Source organism: Salmo salar, chromosome ssa15 (genome assembly GCF_905237065.1).
Source record: "Salmo salar chromosome ssa15, Ssal_v3.1, whole genome shotgun sequence".
Lineage (NCBI taxonomy): Eukaryota > Metazoa > Chordata > Actinopteri > Salmoniformes > Salmonidae > Salmo > Salmo salar.
The window spans coordinates 18,122,092-18,138,095 of NC_059456.1; the positions used below are offsets into that span (position 1 = coordinate 18,122,092).

At 42.9% G+C, this 16,004-nt stretch overlaps 1 protein-coding gene across 3 annotated transcripts in view; it reads left to right on the plus strand.

Moving 5' to 3' along the window:
* mtmr9 (myotubularin related protein 9) overlaps positions 1-16,004 on the plus strand; it is a 38,187-nt gene that overhangs the window by 8,458 nt on the left and 13,725 nt on the right. For all 3 annotated transcript variants that reach the window (XM_045695515.1, XM_045695517.1, XM_045695516.1), the window contains 4 exons: positions 3,993-4,154; positions 5,876-6,017; positions 9,106-9,326; positions 15,023-15,174. In XM_045695515.1, the coding sequence (XP_045551471.1) occupies positions 3,993-4,154; positions 5,876-6,017; positions 9,106-9,326; positions 15,023-15,174 (677 nt within the window). The remainder of the gene's footprint in view (positions 1-3,992; positions 4,155-5,875; positions 6,018-9,105; positions 9,327-15,022; positions 15,175-16,004) is intronic.

Consider the following 16,004-nt stretch of genomic DNA (forward strand, 5'->3'; position numbering starts at 1 on the left):
TACAAAATATACATGTGAGATGAGTAATGCAAGATATGTAAACATTATTAAAGTGACTAGTGATCCATTTATTAAAGTGGCCAATGATTTCAAGTCTGTAGAGAGGCTGCTGCCTTCATATGTTAGTGATGGCTATTTATCAGTCTGATGGCCTTGAGATAGAAGCTGTTTATCAGTCTGATGGCCTTGAGATAGAAGCTGTTTATCAGTCTGATGGCCTGGAGATAGAAGCTGTTTATCAGTCTCTCGGTCCCAGCTTTGATGCACCTGTACTGACCTCGCCTTCTGGATGATAGCGGGGTGAACAGGCAGTGGCTCGGGTGGTTGTTGTCCTTGATGATCTTTTTGGCCTTCCTGTGACATCGGGTGCTGTAGGTGTCCTGGAGGGCAGGTAGTTTGCACCTGGTGGTGCGTTGGGCAGACCGCACCACCCTGATGGTGATGGAGAGGTGATGGGGAGGGAGGGAGAGGTGATGGGGAGGGAGGGAGAGGTGATGGGGAGGGAGGGAGAGGTGATGGAGAGGGGGAGGGAGAGGTGATGGAGAGGGGGGGCGAGAGGTGATGGAGAGGGGGAGGGAGAGGTGATGGAGAGGAGGGAGGGGAGAGGTGATGGAGAGGTGATGGGGGAGGGAGAGGAGAGGTGATGGTTGAGAGGAGAGGTGGGAGGAGAGGAGAGGTGATGTGGGGGAGGGAGAGGTGATGGGGGGGGAGGGGAGAGGTGATGGGAAGGGAAGAGGTGATGGGGGGGGAAAGAGGTATACAATAAGTGATCTTGTAGAGAATGATAGAGGCCTCTACTGGCCAAAAGCCTGTATTAGCAAGGGCAGCACCATTGAGGACTTTCACCATTTTGAAGAAGTCAGCTGAGTGGGACTTCCTATAGGTTAAGGAAGGATCAAATAATTCCATCCAGGTCATCACGAGGGATCAGCCAATGAATTATACTCGTGAACAAACATTCCATTAGAAGGATTACTTTATCCTATCCTAGGTATTCCTTAAAGAGGTGGGGTTTCAGGTGTCTCCGGAAGGTGGTGATTGACTCCGCTGTCCTGGCTTCAGCCTGCTGTTTCCCAAGTTTTACTTTATTTTATTTTTTATTAATGTGTTAGTGTCAACATTTGCTACCAGCTAGCTAGCTAGGTTGTAATGGAGCTCGCTTCGCCTGGAATAGCCAACTAACATTTCCAGCGCTGTAGAAGCTGTGTTTATTACGCTCTTGTCCAGGACAATATTGACAATGCGGTCTTCCAATGTGGCAATTGTTTTCTAGCGAAGGATTGCAGGAATAAGGTGGCTATCCTTAGCAAGCGAATGTCAATTTTGCTCGAACTTATGGGGAAAATGCAAATTGGAACTTTCTAGTTCTCAACTCCTATGGCTGGACGCCGCTCGGGGCTGATGGACGTTTCCCTGCCTTGTCATCTGTCCTTATCTGACTGGTCTGTGCTACCTGGATATAGTCGTCATCTGTCCTTATCTGACTGGTCTGTGCTACCTGGATATAGTCGTCATCTGTCCTTATCTGACTGGTCTGTGCTACCTGGATCTAGTCTCCATCTGTCCTTATCTGACTGGTCTGTGCTACCTGGATCTAGTCTCCATCTGTCCTTATCTGACTGGTCTGTGCTACCTGGATCTAGTCTCCATCTGTCCTTATCTGACTGGTCTGTGCTACCTGGATCTAGTCTCCATCTGTCCTTATCTGACTGGTCTGTGCTACCTGGATCTAGTCTCCATCTGTCCTTATCTGACTGGTCTGTGCTACCTGGATCTAGTCTCCATCTGTCCTTATCTGACTGGTCTGTGCTACCTGGATCTAGTCTCCATCTGTCCTTATCTGACTGGTCTGTGCTACCTGGATCTAGTCTCCATCTGTCCTTATCTGACTGGTCTGTGCTACCTGGATCTAGTCTCCATCTGTCATTATCTGACTGGTCTGTGCTACCTGGATCTAGTCTCTATCTGTCCTTATCTGACTGGTCTGTGCTTCCTGGAACTTGTCTGCCAAGAAAAGTCTTCTCTACCTGCTTCTCCTCCTCCATCTTGTAGTGGAGTAGACTGAGAACAGCAAGAAGATTGTTCCAATCAGCGAGGTTCGTTCGGACCAGATTGATATAAAGGAATAGCATCGCTCCCATTGGTGCCTGATCTACCTGCGGCTTCATCGATGGGATTGCCTGTGTCTGCGATGGGCGGTTCTGACTCCCAACTACACTGACGCCAGCAGCAGCTTTTGTCGTCGAGTTTCGACTCCTTTCCCTCTCTTTTGGATCTGACAAGGCACTGCCTGCTGTGGGAGGTCTGGACCTATCGCCGGGAGCAGCTGGGGGCGTACTCTATCCTGCTTCTCGTGAAAAGGTTCAATGAATCGTGTGGGAGGATTTCTCCATTTCCTTCTCCGGGCCGTTGTATTGGACAGTACAATGGTGAGAAATGTCTCAGTCCCTGGAGCACAAACGTTGTGCTATCCAAGAGCATGTGTATCGGACATCAATAATCTGCTCCCGAACATTTTAAACCTGCATCAGGAATTTGAGTCTATCATAGTTCATGTGGGATTCAATGACATTATGAAGGGCAGCTCAGAACATCTGAAGATGGATTTTAAAAGAACTGATTGGGTCTCTACTTGACACCAACAAACACCCCATAATATCTGGCCCTGTGCCCTCCCTAAATCGTGGCAGACTTTTATCCCCTCCATAACTGGCTACGAGACTATTACAGCTCTGTGGGTGTAACATTTTATTGACAATATTGATACCTTCTGGAAACAAAGCTTGTTTTATAAGGAGGTTGGGTTCCACCCAAATCATTTGGGTTCCTGGATTCTTTCACAGCATTATAAGGTTGCGTTGAGACAGTGACTTATCAATGACCCAAACCCAGCTCAGTTAATCCCTACCGTTGTCACTGAGTTGTCATAATGCTTCAGCAAATGTACATTATCCCAGGGGACGTTGGAAGACACAATGTAAGTAACCTAATTTATGTCCCTCTTATTGCCGTGAATGCCTTTGCTGATCCCACAGCAGTAATCATGTACCTATGAACCAAAGTTATACTGTCAGAACTGAGGCGGTGTGCCCTAGCAGACAGTCCACTGTGTGCAGCTCCCCCTACACCTACATAAATAACATGAGCATGTCTACTTATTCTAAGCTTTCCAGTAAAGCAATGAAAAAAATCAAGCATCCCAGAAAAGTGCAAAAAACTGCCCACGTTAACATATGTAGCTTAAGAAACAAGAATTCATGAAATCAATCATTTTTATAGTAATAACTGAGCCGTGTGGCGCAGTTGGTAGAGCATGGTGTTTGCAACGCCAGGGTTGTGGGTTCGATTCCCACGGGGGGACCAGTACGAAAAAAGAGAAGGAAAAAAAATGTATGAAATGTATGCATTCACTACTGTAAGTCGCTCTGGATAAGAGCGTCTGCTAAATGACTAAAATGTAAATGTAATATTCCGACTGTCTCTGAAACTCAGTTAGATAACGCACCTGAACCATCATAAGTTATCAGTCAACCTACCAGGGATTGATGAGGAATTGTATGGTTGAGAGGGATGAGACAAAATAATACGTCTATATAGTAAGCAAATAAGTCTGGCTGCACAACCGATTGGCAAACATACTGCAAATTGAGAAATCACGTGACTAAACGGAAGAAGAACAAACTTCACTATGAAACAAAGAAGAATGATAGTAAAAATTTGGGGCAAAAAGGCAAACTCAGCTCCATTTATTGAATCAGATGGCTCATTCATCACTTAACCCACTGATGTTGCAAACGACCCTAATTATTTTTTTCATTGGTAAGATTAGCAAATGTAGGCATGACATGCCAGCAACAAACGCTGACACTACACATCCAAGTATATCTGACTAAATTATGAAAAGACAATCATTGTAATTTAAAATTATGTAAAGTGGAGAGCCTGATAAAGCTGGTAGAAGTCTGTTATAACCTCTCCTCTCTCTCCCCCAGGTCCAGTATTCTCCAGGAGAGCCTGATAAAGCTGGTAGAAGCCTGTAATGACCAGAGCCACAGTATGGACCGCTGGCTCAGTAAACTAGAGGCTTCTAACTGGCAGACTCACGTCAAGGAGATCCTCACTACTGCCTGTCTGGCTGCTCAGTGCATCGACAGGTAGACAACTGCTATAGCTACAGTGCCTTGCGAAAGTATTCGGCCCCCTTGAACTTTTCGATCTTTTGCCACATTTCAGGCTTCAAACATAAAGATATAAAACTGTAATTTTTTGTGAAGAATCAACAACCAGTGGGACACAATCATGAAGTTGAATGAAATTTATTGGATATTTCAAACTTTTTTAACAAATAAAAAAACTGAAAAATTGGGTGTGCAAAATTATTCAGCCCCTTTACTTTCAGTGCAGCAAACTCTCTCCAGAAGTTCAGTGAGGATCTCTGAATGATCCAATGTTGACCTAAATGACTAATGATGATAAATAGAATCCACCTGTGTGTAATCAAGTCTCCGTATAAATGCACCTGCTCTGTGATAGTCTCAGGGGTCCGTTTTAAAGCGCAGAGAGCATCATGAAGAACAAGGAACACACCAGGCAGGTCCGAGATACTGTTGTGGAGAAGTTTAAAGCCGGATTTGGATACAAAAAGATTTCCCAAGCTTTAAACATCTCAAGGAGCACTGTGCAAGCGATAATATTGAAATGGAAGGAGTATCAGACCGCTGCAAATCTACGAAGACCCGGCCGTCCCTCTAAACTTTCAGCTCATACAAGGAGAAGACTGATCAGAGATGCAGCCACGAGGCCCATGATCACTCTGGATGAACTGCAGAGATCTACAGCTGAGGTGGGAGACTCTGTCCATAGGACAACAATCAGTCGTATACTGCACAAATCTGTCCTTTATGGAAGAGTGGCAACAAGAAAGCCATTTCTTAAAGATATCCATAAAATGTGTCGTTTAAAGTTTGCCACTAGCCACCTGGGAGACACACCAAACATGTGGAAGAAGGTGCTCTGGTCAGATGAAACCAAAATCAAACTTTTTGGCAACAATGCAAAACGTTATGTTTGGCGTAAAAGCAACACAGCTCATCACCCTGAACACACTATCCCCACTGTCAAACATGGTGGTGGCAGCATCATGGTTTGGGCCTGCTTTTCTTCAGCAGGGGCAGGGAAGATGGTTAAAATTGATGGGAAGATGGATGGAGCCAAATACAGGACCATTCTGGAAGAAAACCTGATGGAGTGCAAAAGACCTGAGACTGGGACGGAGATTTGTCTTCCAACAAGACAATGATCCAAAACATAAAGCAAAATCTACAATGGAATGGTTCACAAATAAACATATCCAGGTGTTAGAATGGCCAAGTTCAAGTCCAGACCTGAATCCAATCGAGAATCTGTGGAAAGAACTGAAAACTGCTGTTCACAAACGCTCTCCATCCAACCTCACTGAGCTCGAGCTGTTTTGCAAGGAGGAATGGGCAAAGATTTCAGTCTCTCGATGTGCAAAACTGATAGAGACATACCCCAAGCGACTTACAGCTGTAATCGCAGCAAAAGGTGGCGCTACAAAGTATTAACTTAAGGGGGCTGAATAATTTTGCACGGCCAATTTTTCAGTTTTTTATTTGTTAAAGAAGTTTGAAATATCCAATAAATTTCGTTCCACTTCATCATTGTGTCCCACTTGTTGTTGATTCTTCACAAAAAATTACAGTTTTATATCTTTGTTTGAAGCCTGAAATGTGGCAAAAGGTCAAAGTTCAAGGGGGCCGAATACTTTCGCAAGGCACTGTATCTCTATCTATTTGTGTCTCTTTTTAAGTTAAACTCAATCAACTTTTATCCCTCTCGTGTCTGTCTGTCTCAGGGAGGGTGCGTCAGTACTTGTGCACGGGACAGAGGGGACAGACTCGACCCTACAGGTGACGTCTCTAGCTCAGATCATCCTGGACCCAGCCTGCAGGACCATTCAGGGATTCCAAGCTTTAGTGGAGAGAGAGTGGCTCCAGGTAACACACAGACACGCTCTGAGCCTGAGCTATCCTCATCAACCCCCCCCCATAGCAAGCCTTTTCTCTCTGAACATTCAACGATGCTTTATTGGCATGGGAAACATATGTTTACATTGCCAAACCAGTGAAATAAACAAAAGCAAAATCAAAAAACAATTGTTGACGAAATGAACAATAAACATTGCTCTCATAAAGGTTTAAAAAACAATAGACGTTTTCAAGTGTAAAATTATCAGCTGTGATTATTGTTTTAGCAATGTGCAAGTAGTTGTAGTATGAATAATAGGGGAAGGTAAATAAACAAACAAATAAATAAATAAATAAATATTGGTTGTATTTACAGTGTTATTAGTGTTCCACCTTTTCTCATGGCATCCGGGAAACACATCTTGCTGCTGTGATTGCACATTGCAGTATTTCGCCTAATAGATATGGGAGAAACAGAACCGGGAACGAAAGTGATCCACACTGTTCCGGAACAGAACCGTTATTTTAAAAGCAACTTATTCCAGTGTCTGCCTGCCAGCTGAAAATCTTTGCAAGTGTGTGTTTAGGCTACCTGTCCCTCCCCCCTCCAAAGCATTGGCTACTGTACTGATGTGTTAAGCATATATATATATTTTTTTACTATGCTAATTATGGATACTATAGGCCTAGTTTTCATGTTTCTCTATCCACTCTGATTGGTGAAGTAATTGTGAATGCTAAATGTAAAAAAAAAACTGTTGATTTCACAGATAAATATTTTTTTTAAAGGAACAGGAAAAAACAATATAAACCTGTAAAAGATTTTCAGGTACCGTAATTTCCGGACTATTGAGCGCACCTGAATATAAGCCGCACCCACTGAAAAAAAAAAAAAAAAATAGTATTTTGAACATAAATAAGCCGCACATGTCTATAAGCCGCAGGTGCCTACCGGTACATTGAAACAAATTAACTTTACACAGGCTTTAACGAAAATGCTAATCAATTTATACAATTTTTGACATGCGTTTTTCTGGATTTTTTTGTTGTTATTCTGTCACTCACTGTTCAAATAAACCTAACATTTAAAATTATAGACTGGTCATTTCTTTGTCAGTGGGCAAACGTACATAATCAGCAGGGGATCAAATATTTTTTTCCCTCAATGTATGTGTTGTCCTGGCAACTGGACCTTTTTTTGTTCTTTTTTTTTTTGGAACACCATTATTTTTGTCTTACTGAGATTTACTGTCAGGGCCCAGGTCTGGCAGAATCTGTGCAGAAGATCTAGGTGCTGCTGTAGGCCCTCCTTGGTTGGGGACAGAAGCACCAGATTCATCTGCAAACAGTAGACATTTGACTTCAGATTCTAGTAGGGTGAGGCCAGGTGCTGCAGACTGTTCGCCAATTTATCAATTCAGCCTTATTCTTAAATGGATGAAGAAAAAAAAATCCTCATCAATCTACACACAAACCCCCATAAGGACAAAGCGAAAACAGGTTTTTAAAACTTCTGGCAAATTTATATGAAAAAAAAATGAAATACCTTATTTACATAAATATTCAGACCCTTTGCTATGACACTCGAAATTGAGCTCAGGTGCATCCTGTTTCCGTTGATCGTCCTAGAGATGTTTCTAATACTTCTGGTAAATTCCGTTGATTGGACATGATTTGGAAAGGTTCACACCTCTCTATATAAGGTCCCACAATTGACAGTGCATGTCAGAGCAAAAACCAAGTCATGTGGTCGAAGGAAATGCCCGTAAAGCTCTGAGACAGGAATGTGTTGAGGCACAGATCTGGGGAAGGGGACCAAAACATTTCTGAAGCATTGAAGGTCCCCATGAACACAGTGGTCTCATTCTTAAATGGAAGAAGTTTGGAACCACCAAGACTCTTCCTAGAGCTTGCCGACCACCCAAACTGAGCAGAAGGGCCTTGGTCATGGAGGTGACTAAGAAATTGATGGTCACTCAGAGCTCCAGAGTTCCTCTGTGGAGATGGGACAACCTTCCGGAAGGTCAACCATCTCTTCAGCACTCCACCAATCAGGCCGTTATGGTAGAGTGGCCAGGCGGAAGCCACTCCTCAGTAAAAGGCACATGCCAAGCCCGCTTGGAATTTGCCAAAATGCACCTGAAGACTCTAAGACCATGAGAAACAAGATTCTCTGCTCTGATGAAACCAAGATTGAACTCTTTGGCCTGAATGCCAATCGTCACGTCTGGACGAAACCTGGAACCATCCCTACTGTGAAGCATGGTGGTGGCAGCATCATGCTGTGGGGATGTTTTTCAGTGACAGGGACTGGGAGACTAGTCAGGATTGAGGGAAAGATGAACGGAGCAAAGTACAGAGAGCTTCTTGATGAAAACCTGCTCCAGAGCGCTCAGGACCTCAGACTGGGGCGAATGTTTACCTTCCAACAGGACAACGACCCTAAGCACATAGCCAAGACAAGGCCAGAGCCTGGACTTGAACCCGATCGAACATCTCTGGAGAGACCTGAAAAATCGCTGTGCAGCGACGCTCCCCATCCAACCTGACAGAGCTTGAGAGGATCTGCAGAGAAGAATGGGAGAAACTCCCCAAATACAGGTGTGCCAAACTAGTAGCATCATACCCAAGAAGACTCGAGGCTGTAGTCGCTGCCAAAGGTGCTTCAACAAAGTACTGAGTTAAGGGTCTGAATACTTATGTAAATGTGATATTTTTTGTCTGTATATTTTATTGTTTATTATACCATCAACACCACAGGCCTTTTTGGGTTTGAGGGTTTGTATTTTGTCTGTAGCTCATCCAATGTAATTAGAGAATCCAGTGGGTTCTGGTACTCTCTCTAATAGCTGATTTAGAGAATCCAGTGGGTTCTGGTACTCTCTCTAATAGCTGATTTAGAGAATCCAGTGGGTTCTGGTACTCTCTCTAATAGCTGATTTAGAGAATCCAGTGGGTTCTGGTACTCTCTCTAATAGCTGATTTAGAGAATCCAGTGGGTTCTGGTACTCTCTCTAATAGCTGATTTAGAGAATCCAGTGGGTTCTGGTACTCTCTCTAATAGCTGATTCTAAGTTTAGTAATGTGGTTGTTTGTTATATTTCCCTCCTCTCTCTAGGCGGGCCATCCGTTCCAGCAGCGTTGTTCCCAGTCAGCCTACAGTAATAGTAAGCCTCGTTGTGAAGCCCCGGTGTTCCTGCTCTTCCTAGACTGTGTGTGGCAGATCCTCCGCCAGTTCCCCTGCTCCTTCCAGTTCTCGCAACACTTCCTGGTTCTGCTGTTCGAACACGCCTACGCCTCGCAGTTCGGGACCTTCATGGGCAACAGCGCCTCCGAGAGGTCTGTCAGAGAATTACATCCTGAGAGTCATACGTTATGGATATACAGTGCCTGCAGAAAGTATTCATACACCTTGGCTTATTCCACATTTTGTTGTGCTACAGCCTGAATTCAAAATTGATTAAATACATTTTGTTTCTCACCCATCTACACACAATACCCCATAATGACATCACAATATCCCATAATGACATCACAATGTCCCATAATGACAAAATGAAAACATTTTTTTAGAAAAGTAAGCAAATGTATTTAAAATTAGATACAGAAATATCTAATTTACATAAGTATTCACACCCCTGAGTCAATACATGTTAGAATCACCTTTAGCAGATATTACAGCTGTGAGTCTTTCTGGGTAAGTCTCTAAGAGCTTTGCACACCTGGGTTGTATGATATTTGCACATTATTCTTTAAAGAATTCTTCAAGTTCTATCAAGTTGGTAGTTGATCGTTGCTAGACAGCCATTTTCAAATCTTGCCATAGATTTTCAAGCCAATTTAAGTCAAAACTGTAACTAGGCCACTCAGGAACGTTCAGTGTTGTCGTTGTTAAGCAATTCCAGTGTAGATTTTGTCATGTGTTTTAGGTTATTGTCCTGCTGAAAGGTGAATTTGTCTCCTATTGTCTGTTGGAAAGCAGACTGAACCAAGTTTTCCTCTAGGATTTTGAATGTGCTAAGCTCTATTCCGTTTCTTTGACAAGCATACCCATAACATGATGCAGCCACCACCATGCTTGAAAATATGAAGAGTGATACTCAGTGATGTGTTGGATTTGCCCCAAATATATCGCTTTGTATTCAGGACATAAAGTTGCATTTTTTGCAGATTTACTTTAGTACCTTGTTGCAGATAGGATGTATGTTTTGGAATATTTTTATTCTATACAGGCTTCCTTCTATTCAGTCTGTCATTTAGGTTAGTATTGTGGAGTAACTACAATGTTGTGGATCCATCCTCAGTTTTCTCCTATCACAGCCAGTAAACTCTGTAACTGTTTTAAAGTCACCATTGGCCTCATGGTGAAATCCCAGAATGGTTTCCTTCCTCTCCGGCAACTGAGTTAGGAAGGACGCCTTTATCTTTGTAGTGACTGGGTGTATTGATACACCATCGAAAGTGAAATGAATAACTTCACAAAGGGATATTCAATGTCTGCTTTTTTTATTTTTACCCATCTACCAATAGGTGCCCTTCTTTGCGAGGCATTGAAAAACCTCCCTGGTCTTTGTGCTTAAATCTGTGCTTGAAATTCACTGCTTGACTGGGGGACCTTACAATTATCTGTATGTGTGGTGGTACAGAGATATGAGAGTCATTCAAAAATCATGTTAAACACTATTATTGAACACAGAGTGAGTTCATGCAACTTATGTGACTTGTTAAGCACAATTTTACTCCTGAACGTATTTAGGTTTGCCATAACATAGTGGTTGAATACTTATTGACTCAAGACATTTCAGCTTTTAATTTTTAATGAATTCTTCTAAAAACATAATTCCTCTTTGACATTATAGGGTATTGTGTGTGTGTGTGGGGGGCAGTGACACAAAACGAATCTCAATTTAATCCATTTATAATTCCAGCTGTAACACAACAAAATGTGGAACAAGTCAAAGGGTGTGAACACTTTCTGAAGACACTGTATTGGACATGTGTCCATGATATTCCCTTTATAGTGCTGTACTTTTGACCAGGGCCCGTACAGTATATGGCCAGTTCTGCTGTTTCGCTTGACCTTTTTTAACCTATGACCTAGTCAGCCAGTCAGACGCAGGTCAGTGTTACCTCAGACCTGGTCAGCCAGTCACACGTAGGTGTGTGTGTGTGTGTGTGTGTGTGTGTGTGTGTGTGTGTGTGTGTGTGTGTGTGTGTGTGTGTGTACTTTTGAAAGACTGGAAGGGTTACGTTTGGAACAGAGCTCCTAGCTGGTCTCATATTAAATCTCAACTAAAACTCATAATGAATAATGTGGAAATTGAGCAAGTTGAGGTGACTAAACTGCTTGGAGTAACCCTGGATTGTAAACTGTCATGGTCAAAACATATTGATGCAGTAGTAGTTAAGATGGGGAGAAGTCTGTCCATAATAAAGCGCTACTCTGCCTTCTTAACAACACTATCAACAAGGCAGGTCCTACAGGCCCTAGTTTCTACCTTCTTAACAACACTATCAACAAGGCAGGTCCTACAGGCCCTAGTTTCTACCTTCTTAATAACAACACTGTCAACAAGGCAGGTCCTACAGGCCCTAGTTTCTACCTTCTTAACAACACTATCAACAAGGCAGGTCCTACAGGCCCTAGTTTCTACCTTCTTAACAACACTATCAACAAGGCAGGTCCTACAGGCTCTAGTTTTGTCGCACCTGGACTACTGTTCAGTCGTGTGGTCAGGTGCCACAAAAAAGGACTTAGGAAAATTGCAATTGGTTCAGAACAGGGCAGCACGGCTGGCTCTTGGATGTACACAGAGGGCTAATATTAATAATATGCATGTCAATCTCTCCTGGCTCAAAGTGGAGGAGAGATTGAGTTCATCACTACTTGTATTTATGAGAGGTATTGACATGTTGAATGCACCGAGCTGTCTGTTTAAACTACTGACACACAGCTCGGACAGCCATGCATACCCCACAAGACATGTCACCAGAGGTCTCTTCAAGAGGTCTCTTCACAGTCCCCAAGTCCAGAACAGACTATGGGAGGCACACATTACTACATAGAGCCATGACTACATGGAACTCTATTCCACATCAAGTAACTCATGCAAGCAGTAAAATTAGATTAAAAACAAAACACCTTATGGAACAGCGGGGACTGTGAAGCAACACACACACACACACACACACACACGATAACATACGCACTATACATACACATGGATTTAGTACTGTAGATATGTGGTGGAGTAGGGTCCTGAGGGCACACAGTGTGTTGTGAATGTATTGTAATGTTTAAAAAACTATATAAACTGCCTTAATTTTGCTGTACCCCAGGAAGAGTAGCTGCTGCCTTGGCAGGAACTAATGGGGATCCATAATAAATACAGATACTCACTAATGTGAGAAATTTGGAAATGGGCGTTAGCTCAAGTCTGGATTTGCTAAGTCTGAGTCATATTCGTGACCTCACTTCCCAGCTTGAAAAGTCTCCACCCGTACTATTGAAACGCCTAGATTTTTGGTAACCTAGTTGGCTAAGACGTCGCTAACTAGGTGGTTACTTGTGTTTTGCGAGGCAGAGGTCTTTGGTTCTAGCCTCGGTGTGAGAGGAAGTGGTTCAGCTAATCAAGCACAGCTTTATCGGTATGGGAAACATATATGTTAACATTGCCAAAGCAAGTGAAATAGATAAACTATAGTAAAATAAACACACAAAAATGTACAGTAAACATTACAGTTCCAAAAGAATAAAGACATTTCAAATGTCATATGTCTGTATACGGTGTTGTAATGATGTGCAAATAGTTAAAAGTAACAAAGGGAAGTTTAAATAAACATAAATATGGGTTGCAGCTCAGTTTCCACCTCATTTTGTGGGCAGTGTGCACATAACCTGTCTTCTCTTGAGAGCCAGGTCTGCCTCCGGCGGCCTTTCTCAATAGCAAGGCTCACTGAGTCTGTACATTAGTCTAAGCTTTCCTTAAGTTTGGGTCAGTCACAGTGTACTCTCTGTTTACGGCCAAATAGCATTCTAGTTTGCTCTGTAATTTATATTTTTGTTTTATCATGATTTGATTGGGTCTAATTGTGTTGCTGTCCTGGGGCTCTGTGGGGTCTGTTTGTGTTTTGTGAACAGAGCCCCAGGACCAGTTCGCTTGGGACTCTTCTCCAGGTTCATCTCTCTGTAGGTGTTGGCTTTGTTACGTTGCTTTGTAGGATTTAACGGGTCCTTTCTGTATTTTGATAATTAACAGGTATCTGGATGCATTATTTGTTGTTTTGTGTTGTACACAGAGGATATTTGTGCAGAGTTTCAATTTGGTGTTTGTCCCATTTTGTGAATTATTGGTTGGTGAGCGGACCCCAGACCTCACAACCATAAAGGGCAATGGGTTCTATAACTGATTCAAGTATTTTTTTGTATTTTTAGCCTGATCCAAATTGTTATGTCAAATTTTAAGTTCCTTTTGATGGCATAGAAGGCCCTTCTTGCCTTGTCTCTCAGATCGTTCACAGCTTTGTGGAAGTTACCTGTGGAGCTGATGTTTAGGCCGAGGTATGTATAGCTTTTTTTGTGTGCTCTAGGGCAACGGTGTCTAGATGGAATTTGTATTTGTGGTCCTAGTAACTGGACTTTTTTTGGAACACCATTATTTTGGTCTTATTGATATTTACTGTCAGGGCCCAGGTCTGACAGAATCTGTGTAGGAGATCTAGGTGCTGCTGTAGGCCCTCCTTGGTAGGGGACAGAAGCACCAGATCATCAGCAAACATTAGTAGGGTCAGGCCAGGTGCTGCAGACTGTTCTAGTGCCCTCGCCAGTTCGTTGATATATATGTTGAAGACGGTGGGGCTTAAGCTGCTCACCCCACGGCCCTGTGGAAAGAAATGTATGTTTGTGTACATGGATTTTATAATGTATGATTTTCCCCCAACACAACTTTCCATCAATTTGTATAGCAGACCCTCATGCCAAATTAAGTCAAACGCTTTTTTGAAATCAACAAGACATGAGAAGACTTTGCCTTTGTTTTGTTTTTGTTTGTCAGGGTGAATATGTGGTCTGTCGTACGGTAATTTGGTATAAAGCCAATTTTGACATTGGCTCAATAAAACAAAAAAATGACTGAGGAAATGTACGAGTCTGCAGTTAATGATAATGCAGAGGATTTTCCCAAAGTTGCTTTTGACGCATATCCCACGGTAGTTATTGGGGTCAAATATGTTTCCACTTTTGTGGATTGGAGTGATCAGTCCTTGGTTCCAAATATTCAGGAAAATACCAGACCTAGGATGATATTAGAGTTTAAGTATTTTCCAATTGGAATTTGTGTTTTTATATATTTTAATCATTTTGCATACCATCAACACCACAGGTTTTTGTTGGGTTGGAGGGTTTGTATTTTGTCCTGCAGTTTATTCAATGTAATTGGAGAATCCAGTGCGTTCTGGTAGTCTTAATATTTTTCAGTTCCTTTGGCGTTGATGCCTCATGATTGAGTATATCTCTGTTCAAGTAGACTGATTTTGCTGTGATCTGATAGGGGTGTCAGTGGGCTGACTGTGAACGCTCTGAGAGACTCTGGATTGAGGTCAGTGATAAAGTAGTCTACAGTACTACTGCCAAGAGATGAGCTATAGGTGTACCTACCGTAGGATTCCCCTCAAAGCCTACCATTGACTATATACATACCCAGCATCCGACAGAGCTGCAGGAGTTGTGACTCATTTTTTGTTGGTTATGTTGTCATAGTTGTGCCTAGTGGGGCATATGGGAGAGGGAATGCTTTCACCTCCAGGTAGGTGTTTGTCCCCCTGTGTGCTGAGGGTGTCAGGTTCTTGTCCAGTTCCGGCATTTAGGTCACCACAGACTAGTATATGTCTTTGACCCATGGAAATTATAAATATTTCCCTCCAGGATGGAGACGCTGTTTTCATTAAAGTATGGGGATTCTAGTGATGGGATATAGGTAGCACACAGGAGGCCATTTTTCTAATTTTCTTTTGAATCTCTCCTCCCCCCTCCCCAGGTCTAAGTTGAACCTATCTCAGAAGACAGTCTCTCTGTGGTCATGGGTGAACCGGCCCCAGGAGGTGGAGAGGCTGTCTAACCCGCTCTACGAGGCCAACTGTCTGGTTATATGGCCCTCCGTAGCCCCTCAGAGCCTGCTACTATGGGAAGGTAAGAACCTGGCTCCATTCTTAACCCCTGACCTCAAATGTTCTTCCTACTCCCAGGCCGGTGTTCTGTTTTGGGTGATTCATGAGTAGAAAGGTTTAGGGGAGTTCGACACTTACTAATTCTGACGCACAACTAGCAACATCTAAAATTCCAAACCACATTTTTGTGTGAGAGCTGTTCTTTTTTTTTTTGTGGTTAGTAGTTACTGTTAAAATTTCTAAAAATATCTCTTGTTGTGCAACATTGTGGTCAGAAGGACTTTCAAAAGAAAAAAGTGTCTGTCTATTCAAGCTTCCCTCCCTTTTCTTAGTTTCTTGTTCACCTCTCAGTATGACCTCTTTCTCTCTCCTCTGCTCTTCCTCTTTCTTTTTCTTAGTATTTATTATAGATCCCCATTAGTTCCAGCCAAGGCAGCAGCTACTCTTCCTGGGGTTTATTATGGATCCCCATTAGTTCCAGCCAAGGCAGCAGCTACTCTTCCTGGGGTTTATTATGGATCCCCATTAGTTCCAGCCAAGGCAGCAGCTACTCTTCCTGGGGTTTATTATGGATCCCCATTAGTTCCTGCCAAGGCAGCAGCTACTCTTCCTGGGGTTTATTATGGATCCCCATTAGTTCCAGCCAAGGCAGCAGCTACTCTTCCTGGGGTTTATTATGGATCCCCATTAGTTCCTGCCAAGGCAGCAGCTACTCTTCCTGGGGTTTATTATGGATCCCCATTAGTTCCAGCCAAGGCAGCAGCTACTCTTCCTGGGGTTTATTATAGATCCCCATTAGTTCCTGCCAAGGCAGCAGCTACTCTTCCTGGGGTTTATTATGGATCCCCATTA